Here is an 18,077-nt window from a genome sequence, read left to right as displayed (position 1 = left end):
ATGACTCACCCTCATGTCATTCCAAACCCGTAAGACCTTAGATCTTTTAGATATTTTAAGATATTTTAGATTTAGTCCGAGAGCTTTCTGTCCCTCCATTGAAAATGTATGTACGGTATACTGTCCATGTCCAGAAAGGTAATAAATACATCATCAAAGTAGTCCATGTGACATCAGTGGGTTAGTTAGAGTTTGTTGAAGCATCGAAAATACATTTTGGTCCAAAAATAACAAAAACTACAACTATATTCAGCATTGTATTCTCTTCCGGAATCCTTTCCATTGAATCCTTTCATCTGTCAGCGTTGGTAATGCACTTTTACGTCGCTGTGGTTGTTTTTGTCGATTAGGACACCCGCGACATTTTGAAGCATCGAAAATACATTTTGGCCCAAAAATAACAAAAACTACGACTTTATTCATTGTATTCATTTTATTCTCATTTATGCATTGTATTCTCTTCCGGGTCTGTTGTCAATTCGCGTTCACGACTCCGCTTCTTCTTCTTCTTCTTTCCTGTTTTACGGCGGTTGGCATCCAGCTTATTGGTGCATTACCGCCCCCTTCTGCTCCGGAGTGTGGTTCACAACTCCGCAGTGACGCTGCTGACGTAAAAGTGCATTACCAACGCCGACAGATGAAAGGATTCAATGGAATCAATTCAATGGAAAGGATTCCGGAAGAGAAGACAATGCTGAATATAGTTGTAGTTTTTGTTATTTTTGGACCAAAATGTATTTTCGATGCTTCAAAAACTTCTAACTAACCCACTGATGTCACATGGACTACTTTGATGATGTTTTTATTATCTTTCTGGACATGGACAGTATACCGTACATAAATTTTCAATGGAGGGACAGAAAACTCTCGGACTAAATCTAAAATATCTTAAACTGTGTTCTGAAGATGAACAGAGGTCTTATGGGTTTGGAACGACATGAGGGTGAGTCATTTATGACATAATTTTCATTTTTGGGTGAACTAACCCTTTAATAACAGTAAATTATACATAATTACAAACAAACAACCCTAAACCAAACCCTACTCCTAACCCTACATTAAGTACATGTTTGTTAATTAATATTACTCACTACTTCATTATATAATTACTGTAACAAAGACACCTTAAAATAAAGTGTAAACTATTTTTGTAATATTATTATTGCTGGTGATCACTACTTATTACTGGAATTGTAATATATATATATAAAACGCCACACTTGAGCATTATTCAGTGTGTTGACATAATTTCCACTGAAACAGAAAGACAGGGTGGGACATATCCCACAGCTCCTCCCCTTTTTTTAAATAGCCAATAGTGGTTTGTTTATATCACAGCTCGACCAAAGCCGTTGAGCTTGATAAAGCCTCAGTTTCCTTCTATTCTCTAACCGTTTCTCCTCCTAACCTCCTCAATATGGCTTTAAATTATAGCATTCTGTGCAGAATTCAAATACGTCTGATGTGTTCTGTGGTCTGTGTTGACTCGCGCTTATCATCCACTCTGTGCTATCGTGTCTCTGGACCGGACAAAACTGTGTGCGCGCAATGGAAAGCATATTTAAGCATCTTTTAGTTCCCTATCCCCTATATATATAGTGCACCAAGTGCCATTCACCATTTAGAAAATAGGAAATGTGTGAACAAGTGACTGATTTTAGTCGCAGCTTCAGCGTCTAATTATTATGTAGGAGGCGGGGTGCTTTAGATAATAGAGAGCATTTGATTGGACAGAAAATCTGATGAGAAGCTGAAGTAATATCAAAACCGTTGATCCATATTGGCGGAATTTGAATTTTGCCATTGTTTTGGAGCACAGTAGCTTATAGACGGTCTTAAAAGTGCCCTAGAATGGAAAATTGAATTTACCTTGGCATAGTTAAATAATTAGAGTTCAGTACATGGAAATGACATACAGTGAGTCTCAAACACCATTGTTTCCTCCTTCTTGTGTAAATTTGATTTTTGCAAAAGACCTCAGAAGAACAGGCGAATCTCAACATAACACAGACTGTGACGTAACAGTCAGGATCATTAATATGTCGCCCCCAAATTTGCATATGCCAGCTCATGTTCAAGGCATTACACCAGGGCAGCCAGTATTAACATCTGGGTCTGTGCACAGCTGAATCATCAGACTAGGTAAGCAAGCAAGGACAATAGCGAAAAATGGCAGATGGAGCAATAATAACTGACATGATCCATGATAACATGATATTTTTAGTGATATTTATAAATTGTCTTTCTAAATGTTTCGTTAGCATGTTGCTAATGTACTGTTAAATGTGGTTAAAGTTACCATCGTTTATTACTGTATTCATGGAGCCAGAGCCATGTCGTTATTTTCATTTTTTAAACACTTGCAGTCTGTATAATTCATAAACACATCTTCATTCTTTATAAATCTCTCCAACTGTGTGCAATGTTAGCTTTAGCCATGAAGTACTATCAAACTCATTCAGAATCAAATATAAACACCCAAATAAATACTATACTCACATGATCCGAAGCATGCATGACGAACACTTTGTAAAGATCCATTTTGAGGGTTATATTAGCTGTGTGAACTTTGTTTATGCAATGTATTATAGTGTTGTCAAAAGTACCGACTTCGGTACCTATCGGTACTGAAATTTTAAAAACGTGACGCTTTGAGCGCTGTTGAGCGGATTCATAAACATCTCTGATTGGCTATTGTGTTGACGCACTCATCGGATATGCCTGTGATTGGCAACAATGATCAACGCGTGGGAGCATTTGAAAGCACACGGAAGTGTTTGAATTTGAAAGCGTTTTGAAAGTGGGAGCGCGAGCGATTGAAAGCAGGCGTCTAACAGTGGACCGATCCGCGATAGACGCCTGCTTTCAAACGCTCCCGTGTGTATCTGTGTAAGCGCTTAGCGAAGAGTTTAATTGATGACTATTTACAACGTTTTTACAGCGTTGATCATTGAAGCCTATCACAGACATATCCGATGAGCCGTGAAAACAACGGCCAATCAGAGATGTTTACGCATCCGCACAACAGCGCTCAAAGCGTCACGTTTTTAAAATTTCAGTACCGACTAGGTACCGAAGTCGGTACTTTTGACAACACTAATGTATTATAGAGTCGCAAGCTCGGGGGCGGGGAGCGCAAACATTTACAGGGGAAGGAAGCTGAATCGGCACATTTATAATGATTCCCCAAAATAGGCAGTTAAAAAACTGAGTAAAAAAAATCTATAGGGTATTTTAAGATGAAACTTCACAGACACATTCAGGGCACACCTTAGACTTATATTACATCTTGTGTATAAGCATTCTAGGGCACCTTTAAGGGTAACATACTAAAGCAAAAAAATCTTCAATTTTGATTTCATGGTGATTTAAAAAAATATATATTACTGTTGTAATTTATTAATTTGCATGTACAATACTGTTTGGGGTTACTGATTAATTTAATGCATCCTTGCTGAATAAAAGTATAACTTTTTTCTTTTTCTTTCTTTTTAAATCCAAACTTTTGAAAGGTAGTGTACAATTCATAGGTGCTACTATACTTTTTTTTGGTGGTTACCGGTTACAGCACTGGTGCCACATTATTCGATTTATACAGTGTATATTTATATTGCTTTTTGAAAGAAAGAAGAAAAAAAAGTATTATGGTAAACCGAGCATTCTTATGCACCACCTTGAGACTGCTGAAAATACCAGGTGATGAAGCCCATACGTTCTCTGAGAGCACACAGTCTATACATTTATTTAATTAAATCACACTTTTTCTGTTTAATAATCACACCAGGCCATTTTGTCATTTCAATTCAAAATGAATTCAAATGGTCAAGAACTGGTCCACATCTTACCATCATTGTTCAGGTCCATTTGTCTGAATATCTTATCCGTCCTCTTCTCTGGTGTGGATTCATCCTCAGGCATTTTCATCACCGATGACACCATCTTATAAATGGCCTGTTAGAGATATGAATAATGAACCAGGTTAAAAGAAAAAAAGAAAAGCTAAAATATCAGTAGACCACCTTTATCTGGCCTTCACAGGTTGGGCCTAGGCCGCCTATCCAATACTCAGTTCCATTAGCATTTCATCCTTCACCGAGATTCAACATGAGCCCTAAAGTAGAAAGCAAACTCAAATGGGAAACTTCATAGGCTTTTTCAGCTCATTCACTTGCCATATCCACTAAATCAGAGAAGTCGGTTTTAAGTCAATCAATTATGTAATGTTTTGAGGGATAATGACATTCACAGTTGGGCAGACTGCTGATGCTGTACTCTCGGCTTAGCCCTCCACCTTTTAAAAGCAGTCGCAGTGATAAAATATGCAACACGCTGCAATCTCTCAGCGCCAGCCAACTGTAACCTCCATGAGCTTGCGGATAATCCCACCGTTCTGCACACACAAGGATAAACCCTGGTTAAATTTAACTTGTTAATCCAACAGAGAAGAGAGTCAACGAGGGGCCTACGGCCCTCCCCTATCGCCGCGATCTTCCCCACAGGCTTCGCCAGTCAGGCATCGCACACAACGGCGCTTTGCCAAGCCTGGTCGAGGGAGACAAGTACCGGCTGAGCATGCTAAGCACATGCTAATAGATTCTCAATTCCCACAGCACCGGCTGACAGGGGAGCATTCATCTGGGACAGCTCGCTAATGTTTGTGCTTGATCTCTCCACCAGGGGTCAGGCTTCTCATCTCGGTGCTTTCAGAAATTATGAAGACTTGTACTGTACATGCACTTAGAAGGAGATGTATGTCTGAGTTTGAAATGGAAGCTTACTTGCTGAATACTATGCAGTATACAGCCTGCTATTTAAAAAAAGAAAGAAATTTAAAGATTTTTGTAATATTATTTTTAATTTTGTCAGAATAGAATGCTATTTTTTTAGAACCAGATGGTATACAAAGTATACCGTACATACTATACAATGCGGAAATAGTAATATTTTATGGTAGTGTGCTATCCTGAACATTGTCTATGTCGGTTTATGATCAATTTTAATCATTTTGAGAAAATCAAAGGTGACAAATATTGAGGCTTCAGTAAAAGGAGCATGAAAGGCTATGTGCCTATAAGTAACATATTAGGTGGGTAAGAAAAACTGCTCAACATAAATGAAATATTGCATCTGTTTCATTCAAGTATTTAAATTTTTCCATTTCTTAAAAGATAAAAGACAATGTTTTTCTTTCATCCAACATTATAAGTCACTCAACAAGTCAACAAACAGGAGGATTTCTTGATCCATAATTTGTGAGATGCTATCTGCTAAATTCTAACCGTCATAAGAGATCAATAAGCCTAAACCTTTACAAATGACAAATCGTTTCTGAAAACCTTGCTTGAAAGATGAGGCGACCAGATTTCTGAAATGGGAATTGGGGACAGTGCTCAAAAATATCACTTATAAATGAAAACATGGAGATGATACATTTAGTATTTTTTATACCATTATTATAATGAATATTATTATGATATTTGTAGGTGAAAATTACCCTAACTGGTTTTAATACAATTCAACAAAAATCACATTATGAAAAATAGTATTTTTGAATGGACTGTAATATGTATATATAAAATTATGACTTTACAAAAACAAAACAAAATAAATTTGAGAACATAATGATAAATAAAACTATATTTAACACTTTTAAACATTTTCTAAATGTGTTTAATATTTTAATTTTCACAAACTGAATATACTGTAATTACAAAATTTCAAATGTTATTTTATGTTTTTGCTTTTGATCTTTGCTATCCTTAAGCGGGCTTATTATTTTGCATTTTAGGCTCATTTTGAGCACAGAAATGTATTCATATCACCGTCTGTGTGAATTAGTGTATTGTGACCGCTGATGTTTAATATTGTGTGCAAAATAATCCTGAAAGCTTTCTTGCAGTGTATTTGCAGGGTGTTTTAAACATGCTATGAAACTGGGACATTTCTGGGCGCCACAAAGAAGAAAAAAAAACGTGACTGTCCCCAGAAAACAGGGACGTATGGTTACCCTATTAAAAAAGCCTAAAGTCCCGTTCACACCAAAGATGATTAACTAAAATGATAATGATAAAGATATAGTTCTAAAAATCTTATATAAAAGAATAGCAGAGTCCACACCACAATTACAACGACAATAGCACAGATAAACAATATAATTGGAATCACATTTATTGTATGAACTGCTTTAAGGCTGTTAGCTGGTCTCCCAGCCTGCCCAATCTGGTTTTGGTAGTTTGGATGCTTGTCAGCTGGTAAGGCTGGAAGACCTGCCGGTCAACCAACTAAAAATCCGTTTGAAAATGCTGGGAGACCAGCTAACCAAAAGTTCAGGATTATTGAGCACACTAACCTTGACAGTTAGCATTTTAGCAGTTAGCATCAAACTATTTGTTTATCAAAACTGAGAATATCAGCATATGGATGGTACATTTGGTTTATTCTAAGAGTGGATTCATAGTGTACACTACAGCACAAGCGTCCCAGAATGACTGACCTGCACAATTTCTAGCATTTCGTCACGGCTGATGTAACCGTTGCCATCCAGATCGTACATGCTGAAGGCCCACTTCAGCTTCTGCTCCAGTTTTCCCCGTGATGTCACGCTTAGAGCAATGATGAACTCCCGGAAGTCGATGGTCCCATCATTGTTGGTGTCAAACGTACGGAAGACGTGCTCAGCGAACTTTGAGGCATCACCGTATGGGAAGAAGTTGGCATATATCTTCTTAAATTCCTCAACGTTCAAATGCCCACTGGGACAGTCTTTGAGGAACCCCTGTTTAGAGTGAACAACATTTATTGCCATTAGTGGCATGCTTTAAGAGGCTTCTTTGTTAGAATATGATATCTCAGGTCAGATACAAGCATCCCAAAACCCTCAAACTCATAAATTAGTTCTGCTGTAATTTTCAAGTATATGTCTTCATCCTTCACAAACAGCCAAGGTGATTGTGAGTTTAATTCCAAGATGGAAGATTTAGTGTTATTATACTGCCAAATGTCAAAAGCTCTTTTTTTCCCCCAGCATTTTCATCTGTCAGTCATGGAAGGCTATTCTGATAGGTTGATAACTTTTAATTCAGTCAGAAACATGTAATACACAATGACAAAGTTTAATACAGGAGCAAAGAGAATATAATTTTAGTGCAAGAGCATGGAGAGATTCACGAGCGCATGGGACAAATGTCTGAGAGGCAATTCATAAAAGAGCACTGAATATTTGAGAGTATGTGTCCAGCTTATTGCGAGGGCGAAGGAAATCTGCATGTAAGTGGAGAGAACCATACTTGTGAATTACATGGTTGTACTCTTACATTACAATACGGGGTTTTTGACATTTGGCAGTATAATAATGCCATAGAAGGTCTATTGCTGCATTCATGTCCTCCTGGGAAGTTCCTACTTCCATGTTTGGAAATCATAATTATGTCATGATGTGTGTTCAAGTGATTTTTTTGAAAACTAAAGTAAACTCACTCTTTTTGTCATTTTAAGGCATTTTAAGCGCATAATGAAAAACACATTTGTTGTGTAATTGTATAATGTGTATTTCATCATTCCTGTGCCTCAGAAAGTGATGGGAAATGTAGTTTGGTTGCACAAGCCTGTCAGCCCATAAATTACATCTACACTACACAAAATGTGTACAGTTATTTCCGACAGTACTTGAATGCACAATGTGATCTGAATTTTTTCAGCCCCAGGGACTCCGTGGCTCATGATACAATAGCTTAAGTTTACATACATATGTACATGGGCCCTTAACTTTCTGGAACAAGGGGCATTCTGGGGCAAGCAATCCTGGGATATATATTTACTGTAGGTCATTTCCCATGAACACCACTTATAGAGACATACAGCTATGGAAACAATTAAGAGACCACTTAACATTGATTTCTGAACTAGGAGTGGTCTCTTAATTTTTTCCAGAGCTGTACATTAAATGCTATATTTAACCATCTTTTTGGGAAAGGGTTACTGTTTCCTTATGCATTCAAATATGCATATGGACAAATGCCATGTGTAAAAATTGTACTTTTAGGGAACTTTGCCAGTTTATAGGTTCATATTATAAGGGTAAATATTACTATTCCAAGGTACTAATATGTACCTTTTAGGGGGAGATAAGTTTCAAAGTTGTCCATTTAAGAGTACTGCTCCAGTGACAACTGTTGTATCCCTAAAAGTACACTTTTTGCACATTTTGGGCAATTTTACTAACAGCTTGTGGCAACGCAAACCCTATTTAAGCGTTAAAAAACTACTGTCAGGATTTACCAAAGACACACAGTGAAAAATTAGTGCTGAAAAGGCATGGACAGTTAATTTTTGCAGCTGAGCTTATTGCATATGCATTTGTAGGAGTTTCCCTTTCAGATACAAAATTTGTGGGAGGAGAGTATTTAAATGAATCATGCAAGGTGATTTACTAAGGTTTGCGCTAGTCAATTTACTGATGTTTGTGCCATTAAAGGATTAGTTCACTTTCAAATGAAAACTACCCCAAGCTTTACTCACCTTCAAGCCATCCTAGGTGTATACGACTTTCTTTTTTCTGATTAACACAATCGGAGATATATTAATAAATATCCTGATGCATCCAAGCTTTATAATGGCAGTGAATGATACCAATGAGTATGAGCTGAAGAAAGTGCCTCCATTCACATCCATCCATCATAAACGTACTCCACACGACTCCTGTGGGTTAATAAAGGTCTTCTGAAGTAAAGCGTTTGTGTAAAAAAATATCCATATTTAACAAGTTATATCTAGCTTCTGCCAGAACGCCTTCCGTATTCAACTTATAAAGAAAGGGTAAAACTCTCAAAGTTCAAAAAGCTTACACTACATAATACGCCTTCCCTATTCAACTTACAGAGAAAGCTTAACTGATGTGATGCCAGTTTACACTTTCTTCGTAACTTGAATACAGATGGCGGTCTGGCGGAAGCTAGATATTTTACTTTATAACTTGTTAAATATGGATGTTTTATTTTTTTATTTTTTTACAAAAACGCATCGCTTCGCATCAGAAGGCCTTCATTAACCCTCCGGAGCCGTGTGAAGTACGTTTATGATAGATGGATGTGGATGGAAGCACTTACCATCGCTCAATGCCATTATAAAGCTCAGATGCCTCCAATTGTGTTCATCAGAAAGAAGAAAGTCATATACAGCTAGGATGGCTTGGGGGTGAGTAAAGCTTAGGGTAATTTTCATTTGAAAGTGAACTAATCCTTTAAACCAGAAGCTAAATTGCGCTGCTCTTGGTAGATTGCGTCGGTCATTATGGAAATTATCTGGTTGCATCTGTGTTCTTTAATATGCATATCATCAATAGATCTCACGCAAAACTTTCCACTCCGATTGGTGCTTTTTGGAATTGTGCTCACACGCTAATTTGCGCTGTTTAGTAAATCTGGCCCTTTGTCTGACAGTATAGTAGAGAGCATGAACGTTTCTTTAGCTGAGATAATATTTCCATTAACAAAGTCCAATCATTTACCCTCCATGTAGAGTAAACAGGAACCCAAAAGTGTTTGGAATCAAAGTCACAGACTGCAAAATGTATTTTCCTACTTTTTGTCTTGTTCTCCAATACAAATATCTAAACATTCTTAAATCAAGATACATGTACTTGAGAAGCAAAATGATTTAAGATATTAAGTTTTGTTTTCTGAATAATGTATTAAAATTTAGTGAGTTAATGCATAAAACAAGAAATAGTATTTGCCAATGGAGTCAAAGGGAAAACAAGTTTATTTTTATTGCCTCATTGGCAGATATTTACACACAAACTCACTTAATTCTGATAGTTTTCAGAAAACAAGACTCAATATTTTTAAGAATGTTAAAATACTGAGTAATTTTTTGCAGTGCACTTAAAAACATATTCATGTCACTGCATCAGATAACTACGGAAGAGGATTAGGGCCAAGCAATAATAAAAAAATAAAACCATCTCGAAATTAAAGTTGTTAAATTTAGAGAAAAAACTCGTTAAATTTAGAGAAAAAAGTCGAGATAAAATGTTGAGAATAAACTTGTTAAATTACGAGAAAAAAAATCATTAAATTTCGAGAAAAAGGTCGAGATAAAATGTTGAGAATAAACTTGTTAAATTACGAGAAAAAAACATTAAATTTAGAGAAAAAAGTCGAGATAAAATGTTGAGAATAAACTTGTTAAATTACGAGAAAAAAATCATTAAATTTCGAGAAAAAGGTTGAGATAAATTGTTGAGAATAAACTCGTTAAATTACAAGAAAAAAACTCGTTAAATTTAGAGAAAAAAAGTCGAGATAAAATGTTGAGAATAAACTTGTTAAATTACGAGAAAAAAATCATTAAATTTCGAGAAAAAGGTTGAGATAAAATGTTGAGAATAAACTCGTTAAATTACAAGAAAAAAACTCGTTAAATTTAGAGAAAAAAAATCGAGATAAAATGTTGAGAATAAACTCGTTAAATTACGAGAAAAAAACATAAAATTTCGAGAAAAAGGTCGAGATAAAATGTTGAGAATAAACTTGTTAAATTACGAGAAAAAAACTCGTTAAATTTAGAGAAAAAAGTTAAGATAAAATGTTGAGAATAAAGTCATTAAATTACGATAAAATGTTGAGAATAAAGTCATTAAATTACGAGAAAAAAGTCATTAAATTACGAGAAAAAAGTCAAGATAAAATGTTGAGAATAAACTTGTTAAATAACGAGAAAAAAACGTTAAATTTCGAAAAAAAGGTCGAGAATAAACTCATTAAATTGCGAGAAAAAAATCATTAAATTTCAAGAAAAAAGTTGAGATAAAATGTTGAGAATAAACTCGTTAAATTACGAGAAAAAAACTCGTTAAATTTAGAGAAAAAAGTCGAGATAAAATGTTGAGAATAAACTCGTTAAATTACGAGAAAAAAACTCGTTAAATTACGAGAAAAAAGTCGAGATAAAATGTTGAGAATAAACTTGTTAAATTACGAGAAAAAAAACGTTAAATTTCGAGAAAAAGGTCGAGATAAAATGTTGAGAATAAAGTCATTAAATTACAATAAAATGTTGAGAATAAACTCATTAAATTACGAGAAAAAACTAATTAAATTCCAAGAAAAAAGTCAAGATAAAATGTTGAGAATTAACTTGTTAAAATACGAGAAAAAAACTCGTTAAATTTAGAGAAAAAAGTCGATATAAAATGTTGAGAATAAAGTCATTAAATTACGATAAAATGTTGAAAATAAAGTCATTAAATTAAGAGAAAAAAGTCATTAAATTACGAGAAAAAAGTCAAGATAAAATGTTGAGAATAAACTTGTTAAATTACGAGAAAAAAACTCGTTAAATTTAGAGAAAAAAGTTGAGATAAAATGTTGAGAATAAAGTCATTAAATTACGATAAAATGTTGAGAATAAACTCATTAAATTACGAGAAAAAAGTCATTAAATTCCAAGAAGAAAATGTCGAGATAAAATGTTGAGAATTAACTTGTTAAATTATGAGAAAAAAAACGTTATATTTCGAGAAAAAGGTTTAGATAAAATGTTGAGAATAAACTCATTAAATTACGAGAAAAAAAGTTGAGATAAAATGTTGAGAATAAAGTCATTAAATTACGATAAAATGTTGAAAATAAAGTCATTAAATTAAGAGAAAAAAGTCATTAAATTACGAGAAAAAAGTCAAGATAAAATGTTGAGAATAAACTTGTTAAATTACGAGAAAAAAACTTGTTAATTTAATGACTTTATTCTCAACATTTTATCTCGACTTTTTTTTTTAACTGCATTTTTCTCATAATTTAACGAATTTGTTCTCGTAATTTAACGACTTTTTTCTTGTAATTTAATGACTTTATTCACAACATTTTATCTCGACTTTTTTCTTGAAATTTAACAAGTTTTTTCTCATAATTTAATGAGTTTAATCTCGAGATAGTTTTATTTTTTTATTATTGCTTGGCCCTAATCCTCTTCTGTAGATAACACAATATCAAACCAAGTAGCATTTATTATAAAGAAAGAATTTTAAGTAAAAAAAAAAAAAAACTAAAAAATAATAATCTCTTTAAATTATAAACCAAATACACATTCAAAAGTAAGTAAATGCAAAATGTCTTTGAAAAGTGTAAATGTTTCTCAGAAAAGCTCTAGCATAATTCGTTTACATGGTGGCACTTGGTTTGATTTGGCTTGCAATGCAATGATACTTTTAGGGGCTCCTGCGCATATCTCAAGATGTTCCGACCTTGTACCACTCCTGCAGCTCATGGTCAGTGAACTCCGTGTTCTCCCTCAGGTCCTGTAGCATCTCGGGCCTGAGTTTGCTGTTCTGTTTTCCCATAATGATACGTCTCTGTGTGCGCAGTGACAACACCTAGGCCCAGAGTCAGACCTGTCGATAAAAATGATACGAGGGTCAATGAGGTGAGACCTGAAAACATTTTAGAGTAGGTTATGAGTTCAAGTGATTAGAAGGAGTTTTAGTTATGATGCCAGGGGTCAAGTGATTAGATGCCGTCATGGTATTGTGAACATGAAATTTAAGCTAATTAAAAACCACAGGCTTCTTCCAAATCATAACGTGTGTTTGAACTCTCTTGCTCTGGTGTGACACCTATCAGAGCTCAGTGAACTCTAATGTCTCCCCTGACATTACATGGATAATTAGAGCCAATGTGTGTGCGTTCCTATATGTGTGTGTATGTATCCATTAGTGAATTAATAGCACCCTTCTGAGCTGACTCACTCTCACATCCTGGGTACAAAAAGTGCTCTGATAAAAATACATAAACGTCCTTTCTTAATAAACTCTGCAAAAGGAAATGTACAAATTAATCAGTCCAAATATGAGATAGAAAAACAGCCGTTCTCTTGTGATGTTTTGAGGACACAGTTAGATACCTGCTCTAATTAATAACCGCCCACAATTACTTTAAGATGGGCAGCGATCCGAGGCCAAGCAGCGCACCGCGGCAAAAACACTGGAGGAGGATCAGCACACACAACCAAGACTCTCCGAGATATATGAAAGCATCCAGCACTGAGCACTAGGCACATTTATCTCAAAAGCAAAGGGAGCTGTGTGAGCTATATGAAGAAAGATTATCTGAAAGTATTGGAGGCAAAAGCCTGGTTTGAGTTTAAGCTAAATTACCTTACATAAGCATTGAGAAAAAGAACATCCTCCAAACTGTATCACTTTCAGGGATGCTAATTTTTGCGTGATTACGGATGATAGCAGCCTGTCTGATTTGATTTTATATCCCATGCTGAGTGCATGTATTCTCTGGAGAGGAATAAACCCCACCGGAGAGCGATCAGATGGAGGAAAACCTAATTTAAAGCTAATTTTTAGCTCTCCAATAAGCTTGATCTGGGGAGGAGACATCGTTTTATGAAACGCCACAGATCAAATTCAGATTAGTCCAGAGGCGTGGCTAGGGGTGGGTCTGCAATAAAAACAGGCAAAAAAAAAAAAAAGAGTAAATATAAAGTTTCAGCTTAGATTTGCTAGTACATTTTTTTGCTGTTTTAAAACTCTTGCATTAAGAAGAGGCATGATCAGGAACATTAAAAGAAATTTCAGTCATTTACCACCATATAGTTCCAAATCTGTTATTTTTTATATGTAACACAAAAGATGTTTTTTGTCAATGTTTTTGACTTTCCTTGACTTTCATTTTATGCCGGTAAGCAGTTCTTTAAAAAACATTTTTTTAAAGGTTTAGGCTAGTCCACCCAAAAATGAAAATTCTGTCATTAATTACTCACCCTCTTGTCGTTCCACATCCGAAAGACCTTCATTCATCTTCGGAACACAAATTAAGATATTTTTGATAAAATCCGATGGCTCAGTGAAGCCTCCATTGATAACAAGACAATTAACACTTTCAGATGCCGAGAAAGCTACTAAAGACATATTTAAAACAGTTCATGTGACTACAGCGGTGCAACCTTAATGTTATGAAGCGACGAGAATACTTATTGTGCGCCAGAAAACAAACAAAATAACTTTATTCAACAACATATAATGATGGGCGATTTTAAAACACTTCTTAATGAAGCTTCAAAGCTTTACGAATCTTTTGTTTTGAATCAGTGGTTCGGAGCGTGTATCAAACTGCCAAAGTCATGTGATTTCAGTAAACGAGGCTTCGTGTCATAAGTGTTTCGAAATTTCAATGGTTCATGTGACTTTGGCAGTTTGATACATGCTCCGAACCACTGATTTGAAACAAAAGATTTATAAAGCTTCATTTAGCAGTGTTTTGAAATCGCCCGTTACTAGATATTATTGAAAAAAAAAAAATTGAAAAAAAAATTGGAAAAAAAAACAAAGTGTATTCTCATCACTTCATAACATTAAGGTTGAACCACTGTAGTCACATGAACTGTTTTAAATACATCTTTAGTAGCTTTCTGGGTGATTGAAAGTGTTAATTATCTTGCTGTCAATGGAGGCCTCACTGAGCCATCGGATTTTATCAAAAATATCTTAATTTGTGTTCCAAAAATGAACAAAGGTCTTACGGGTGTGGAAAGACATGAGGGTGAGTAATTAATGACAGAATTTTCATTTTTGCGTGAACTAACCCTTCAAATTGTTTTAATTTTTAGATGTTCTTTCCCTAAATCGTGCAGCCCTAATTTAGATAAAATGACATTCAAAATGTGTGCCTTTCCTTGCAAAATCCTTGCCAATGGTTTTGTCAACCATCCACCCATCCCCCCGTCAGGCTCCAAGGTTCAAAAAGTCTTTAACCTCAGCTTAGTCCTCTGATTATATGTCCCAAACACTTTATGCTTATAGCTAGAGGCTGATCTCCAGACTTAACCATTTAGGGTTGAAGTTACAGCAAATGATTTAGCACAGAGATCACAACGAGGCCAATGAGGGAGTGTGTGTGTGTGTGGGGGAGGGGGGTGAGAGAAAAAATAACAACAATTGCAAGAATGCAGAGCAGGAGCAGCTTACACTGGCGGGAGGCCCAGTGGTGATGAAAGAGCATCACCGCCCAGTGTTGGTATTGGGCTGACCAACAGACGCGCAAATGGCTCTGTGCCGTGCCTGTTGTTTTCATTCTGCCGTCTAGTTTTGTGCCTTAACCAGCCCTGTGGATATTTGCTGGATTTCTACAGCATTTTGCACTCTATGTTGCCCTTCTACAAGAACCAGAAAATGGAAAGACAATGTAAAACTGAAACTGCAGGACGAAGTAATTGTGTCCTGCATCTGTGGCTGGAAAAACTCCAACTGGGTAGCAGTGCAATGTCAAGTGACATGTCTCTCTCTGCGTCGCAGACACCTTGCTGATATACTGGAAGGAGTGCCGTTCCCCAGGGCTTGAATGTCATCGCTCACACTGAGCCATGTCATGCTAGTTTTAGTACTCTACACTCATTAGACTTTATAAAAGAAGGCTGAACTGATCCTGGCTAAAAGAAGAAAAAAAAAAGTCCTTGGCTCCAGCCAAGAAGAGTGGAACAAAAGACATCTGGAGGAAGGCGAGGGCAATATACTGTATAAAGAATGTAGTGACTTCATCCACTTACATTTTCTCACATAACTGTCCCTTGGCCAATTCCAAAGGGAAAATCACAAGTGAAATCTTTTAAATATCATGTTTCTCCAAAAAAAGGAGATTAAATATCTTGCTTCTTGGAATGTTCTTCTGTGAAAAACACCCTCATAGTCTCCTCTAGGGTTTTTAGAAAAATATCATACTACTGTATGCTTAGTCTTAACTCGAAAGTCAGAGATTCCAATACATACTATCTTTTATGCGATGCACAATCATATTATAGCATATAATGTTCAAAAGTTTGGGGTCTATAAGACGTTTTAATGTTTCTGAAAAAAATTCACTAAGGCCTCAATCGAAAAACAAACAAACAAACAGTATGATATTGAGAAATATTACCAGTGTTGGGGGTAACACATTACAAGTAACCTGAGTTATGTAATCAGATTACTTTTTCAAGTAACTAGTAAAGTAACACATTACTTTCTACAACAAAATATCTAAGTTACTTTTTTTTTTAAATAACGCAAGTTACTTTTTCACATTTATTGACTGACAACTCTCCTGTCCGCATGTCGAGAGAAATAAAGTGCAGAGGTGTTGTGTGTGCTGTGTGAACATGATGGTTATTGTAGTTCTAGACTAAATGTGAACATGCATTTACTCATCTCACTTGCACGAAAACATTCAGTATTCCTCAAAATGAATAAAAACAGTGAAATGCAATCTCAGAATTTTATGCAATCCTATAATATTAAACTACACAAATATACTTTATGTATTTAATCTCACTTTATTAACCAGTGTCTTTGCTGCTGACCTTCAATGATCTAATTCAACCATACTAATAAGAAAAAAAGATGTTTGAACTGCATCCTCTACTGTACAGGCATAAATATGAATTTCTTTCCACTTTAGGCTTATTCATTTCACTTTTGGTGTGAAAGGGCCTAAACTTTTACCAAAAAATAGACAGTTTTTTTTGTTGTTATTAAAAAACAAGCAAGCCAGCCCAGCCCAGGTGAGAAAAAGTAATGCAAAAGTAATGTAATGCATTACTTCTCATAAAAAGTAACTAAGCAACGTAATTAGTTACTTTTTTAGGGATTAACGCAATATTGGAATACATTTACTTTTAAAAGTAACTTTCCCCAACTCTGATTATTACAGCTGTTTTCTATTTTAACTTATTCCTGTGATGGCAAAGCTAAATTTTCAGTATCATTACTCCAGACTTCGGTGTCACATGATCCATCAGAAATTATTCTAATATGCTTATTTGCTGCTCAAGATATTTTTGTTGAAGCCTTGATACATTTTTCAATTTCAGGTTCAAAGTACAGCATATGAAATAGAAATAATAACTTTATAAATGTCTTTACTTTATGAAATAATGTACAGCGATGAATCATTCAGAGTAATACCATGCAAGCGCATAAAGAAAGTAAATGGGATCATTTTTTGTTTTCATGTGGACTTTAAGCCTCCTGAGTTATGAATGAGCAACCTCTGAGCAATAAAATGTTCATCTGGAAAAGCCTGCAAATACAAAAGCGCACTAAAACAAAAACTACAAACAAAGCTTATTTATGACATAGAACTGGGAAAAGAGCTCTTGAAAACCCCTGATGACAGCAAATACAAGAAAGTTGGATATGCCGAAGCACACTCACGCACACCCCCCTACGCAACCTCAAACAGAATTTCTTCTTTTCGTGTTCTATGCAGTTTCTCTTGTTCCTCCCTCTGGATGTTTGGGCTTAAGGGGTAATCCTCTCTATCTCCACAGTGTCCCACATGTGTTAGTGGTTGTTCTGACTGTTAAAATCCAGGACAGCCTTCCCACCCCATCCTGCAGACAGCTGTTCCTCTCCTCTATGTGGGTCAGCAACATCTGGACTGCTAATCCAGCTGTGGAGGGATGGATGAATGAAGAGGATGGTAATGCTGTGCTCTCTGGGAACAAGACAGGGGAGAAAATACACCAAGAACTGCACTGTTTGTTTTGCGTTTACAAAATGCTGCATCCGCACCACCAGGTGTCACTATAGTGCCAACTGCAGTATCGTTCAGCACAACATAAACAAAAAATTCTTTAAGCACAGTCATTAGTAGGCATGTTGGCACTGACAAGAAAGGCTTCATTTAAACAATCAGCGTATTTATTGCCCGTTTAAAACAGATTGCGGGCAGTTAGTGTACCGCATCCAAAAGTGCCACAACTGTTCAGTGAAATCGCCCCAGAGTTGTTGTTGTTGTTGTGGTTGTGGTTGTGTGGGAAAGCCTGAGGGCTGAGGAGGCTGAATATCTGAAACACAAGAGCCTCATTAAAATCCCTGCCAGCAAGAGAGTGGAGAGTGAATGAGCCAGTGCACACCAGTGAAATAAAAGTGTAAGGCCGAGAGGAGAAAAGAGAAATGAAAGGAGGGAGTTAGAGTGCATCAGAGGAGGGGGGAACGAGCCAAAAGATGAATCTCACAACAAGAGTATCTTATTCCTGCATCTATAAAAAGGCAGAGGAAAGAGGATGACAGAATTGATTTTTCTCCCCGCTCCTGC

General features: G+C 35.8%; 1 protein-coding gene across 1 annotated transcript in view; it reads right to left on the bottom strand.

Annotated features, from left to right (window-relative positions):
* The window catches only part of hpca (hippocalcin), a 47,650-nt gene that overhangs the window by 3,329 nt on the left and 26,244 nt on the right, over positions 1 to 18,077 (bottom strand). Inside the window, exons 2-4 of the mRNA XM_067411816.1 lie at positions 12,242 to 12,388; positions 6,494 to 6,775; positions 3,846 to 3,951 (exon numbers count right to left, since the gene is read on the bottom strand). Coding sequence (XP_067267917.1) covers positions 3,846 to 3,951; positions 6,494 to 6,775; positions 12,242 to 12,337 — 484 coding nt within the window. The 5' untranslated portion in view covers positions 12,338 to 12,388. The remainder of the gene's footprint in view (positions 1 to 3,845; positions 3,952 to 6,493; positions 6,776 to 12,241; positions 12,389 to 18,077) is intronic.

This window comes from Chanodichthys erythropterus, chromosome 15, assembly GCF_024489055.1.
Source record: "Chanodichthys erythropterus isolate Z2021 chromosome 15, ASM2448905v1, whole genome shotgun sequence".
Classification (NCBI taxonomy): Eukaryota; Metazoa; Chordata; class Actinopteri; order Cypriniformes; family Xenocyprididae; genus Chanodichthys; species Chanodichthys erythropterus.
Note: the sequence above shows the minus strand (reverse complement) of the source record. Positions and strands in the feature narration are given on the sequence as shown.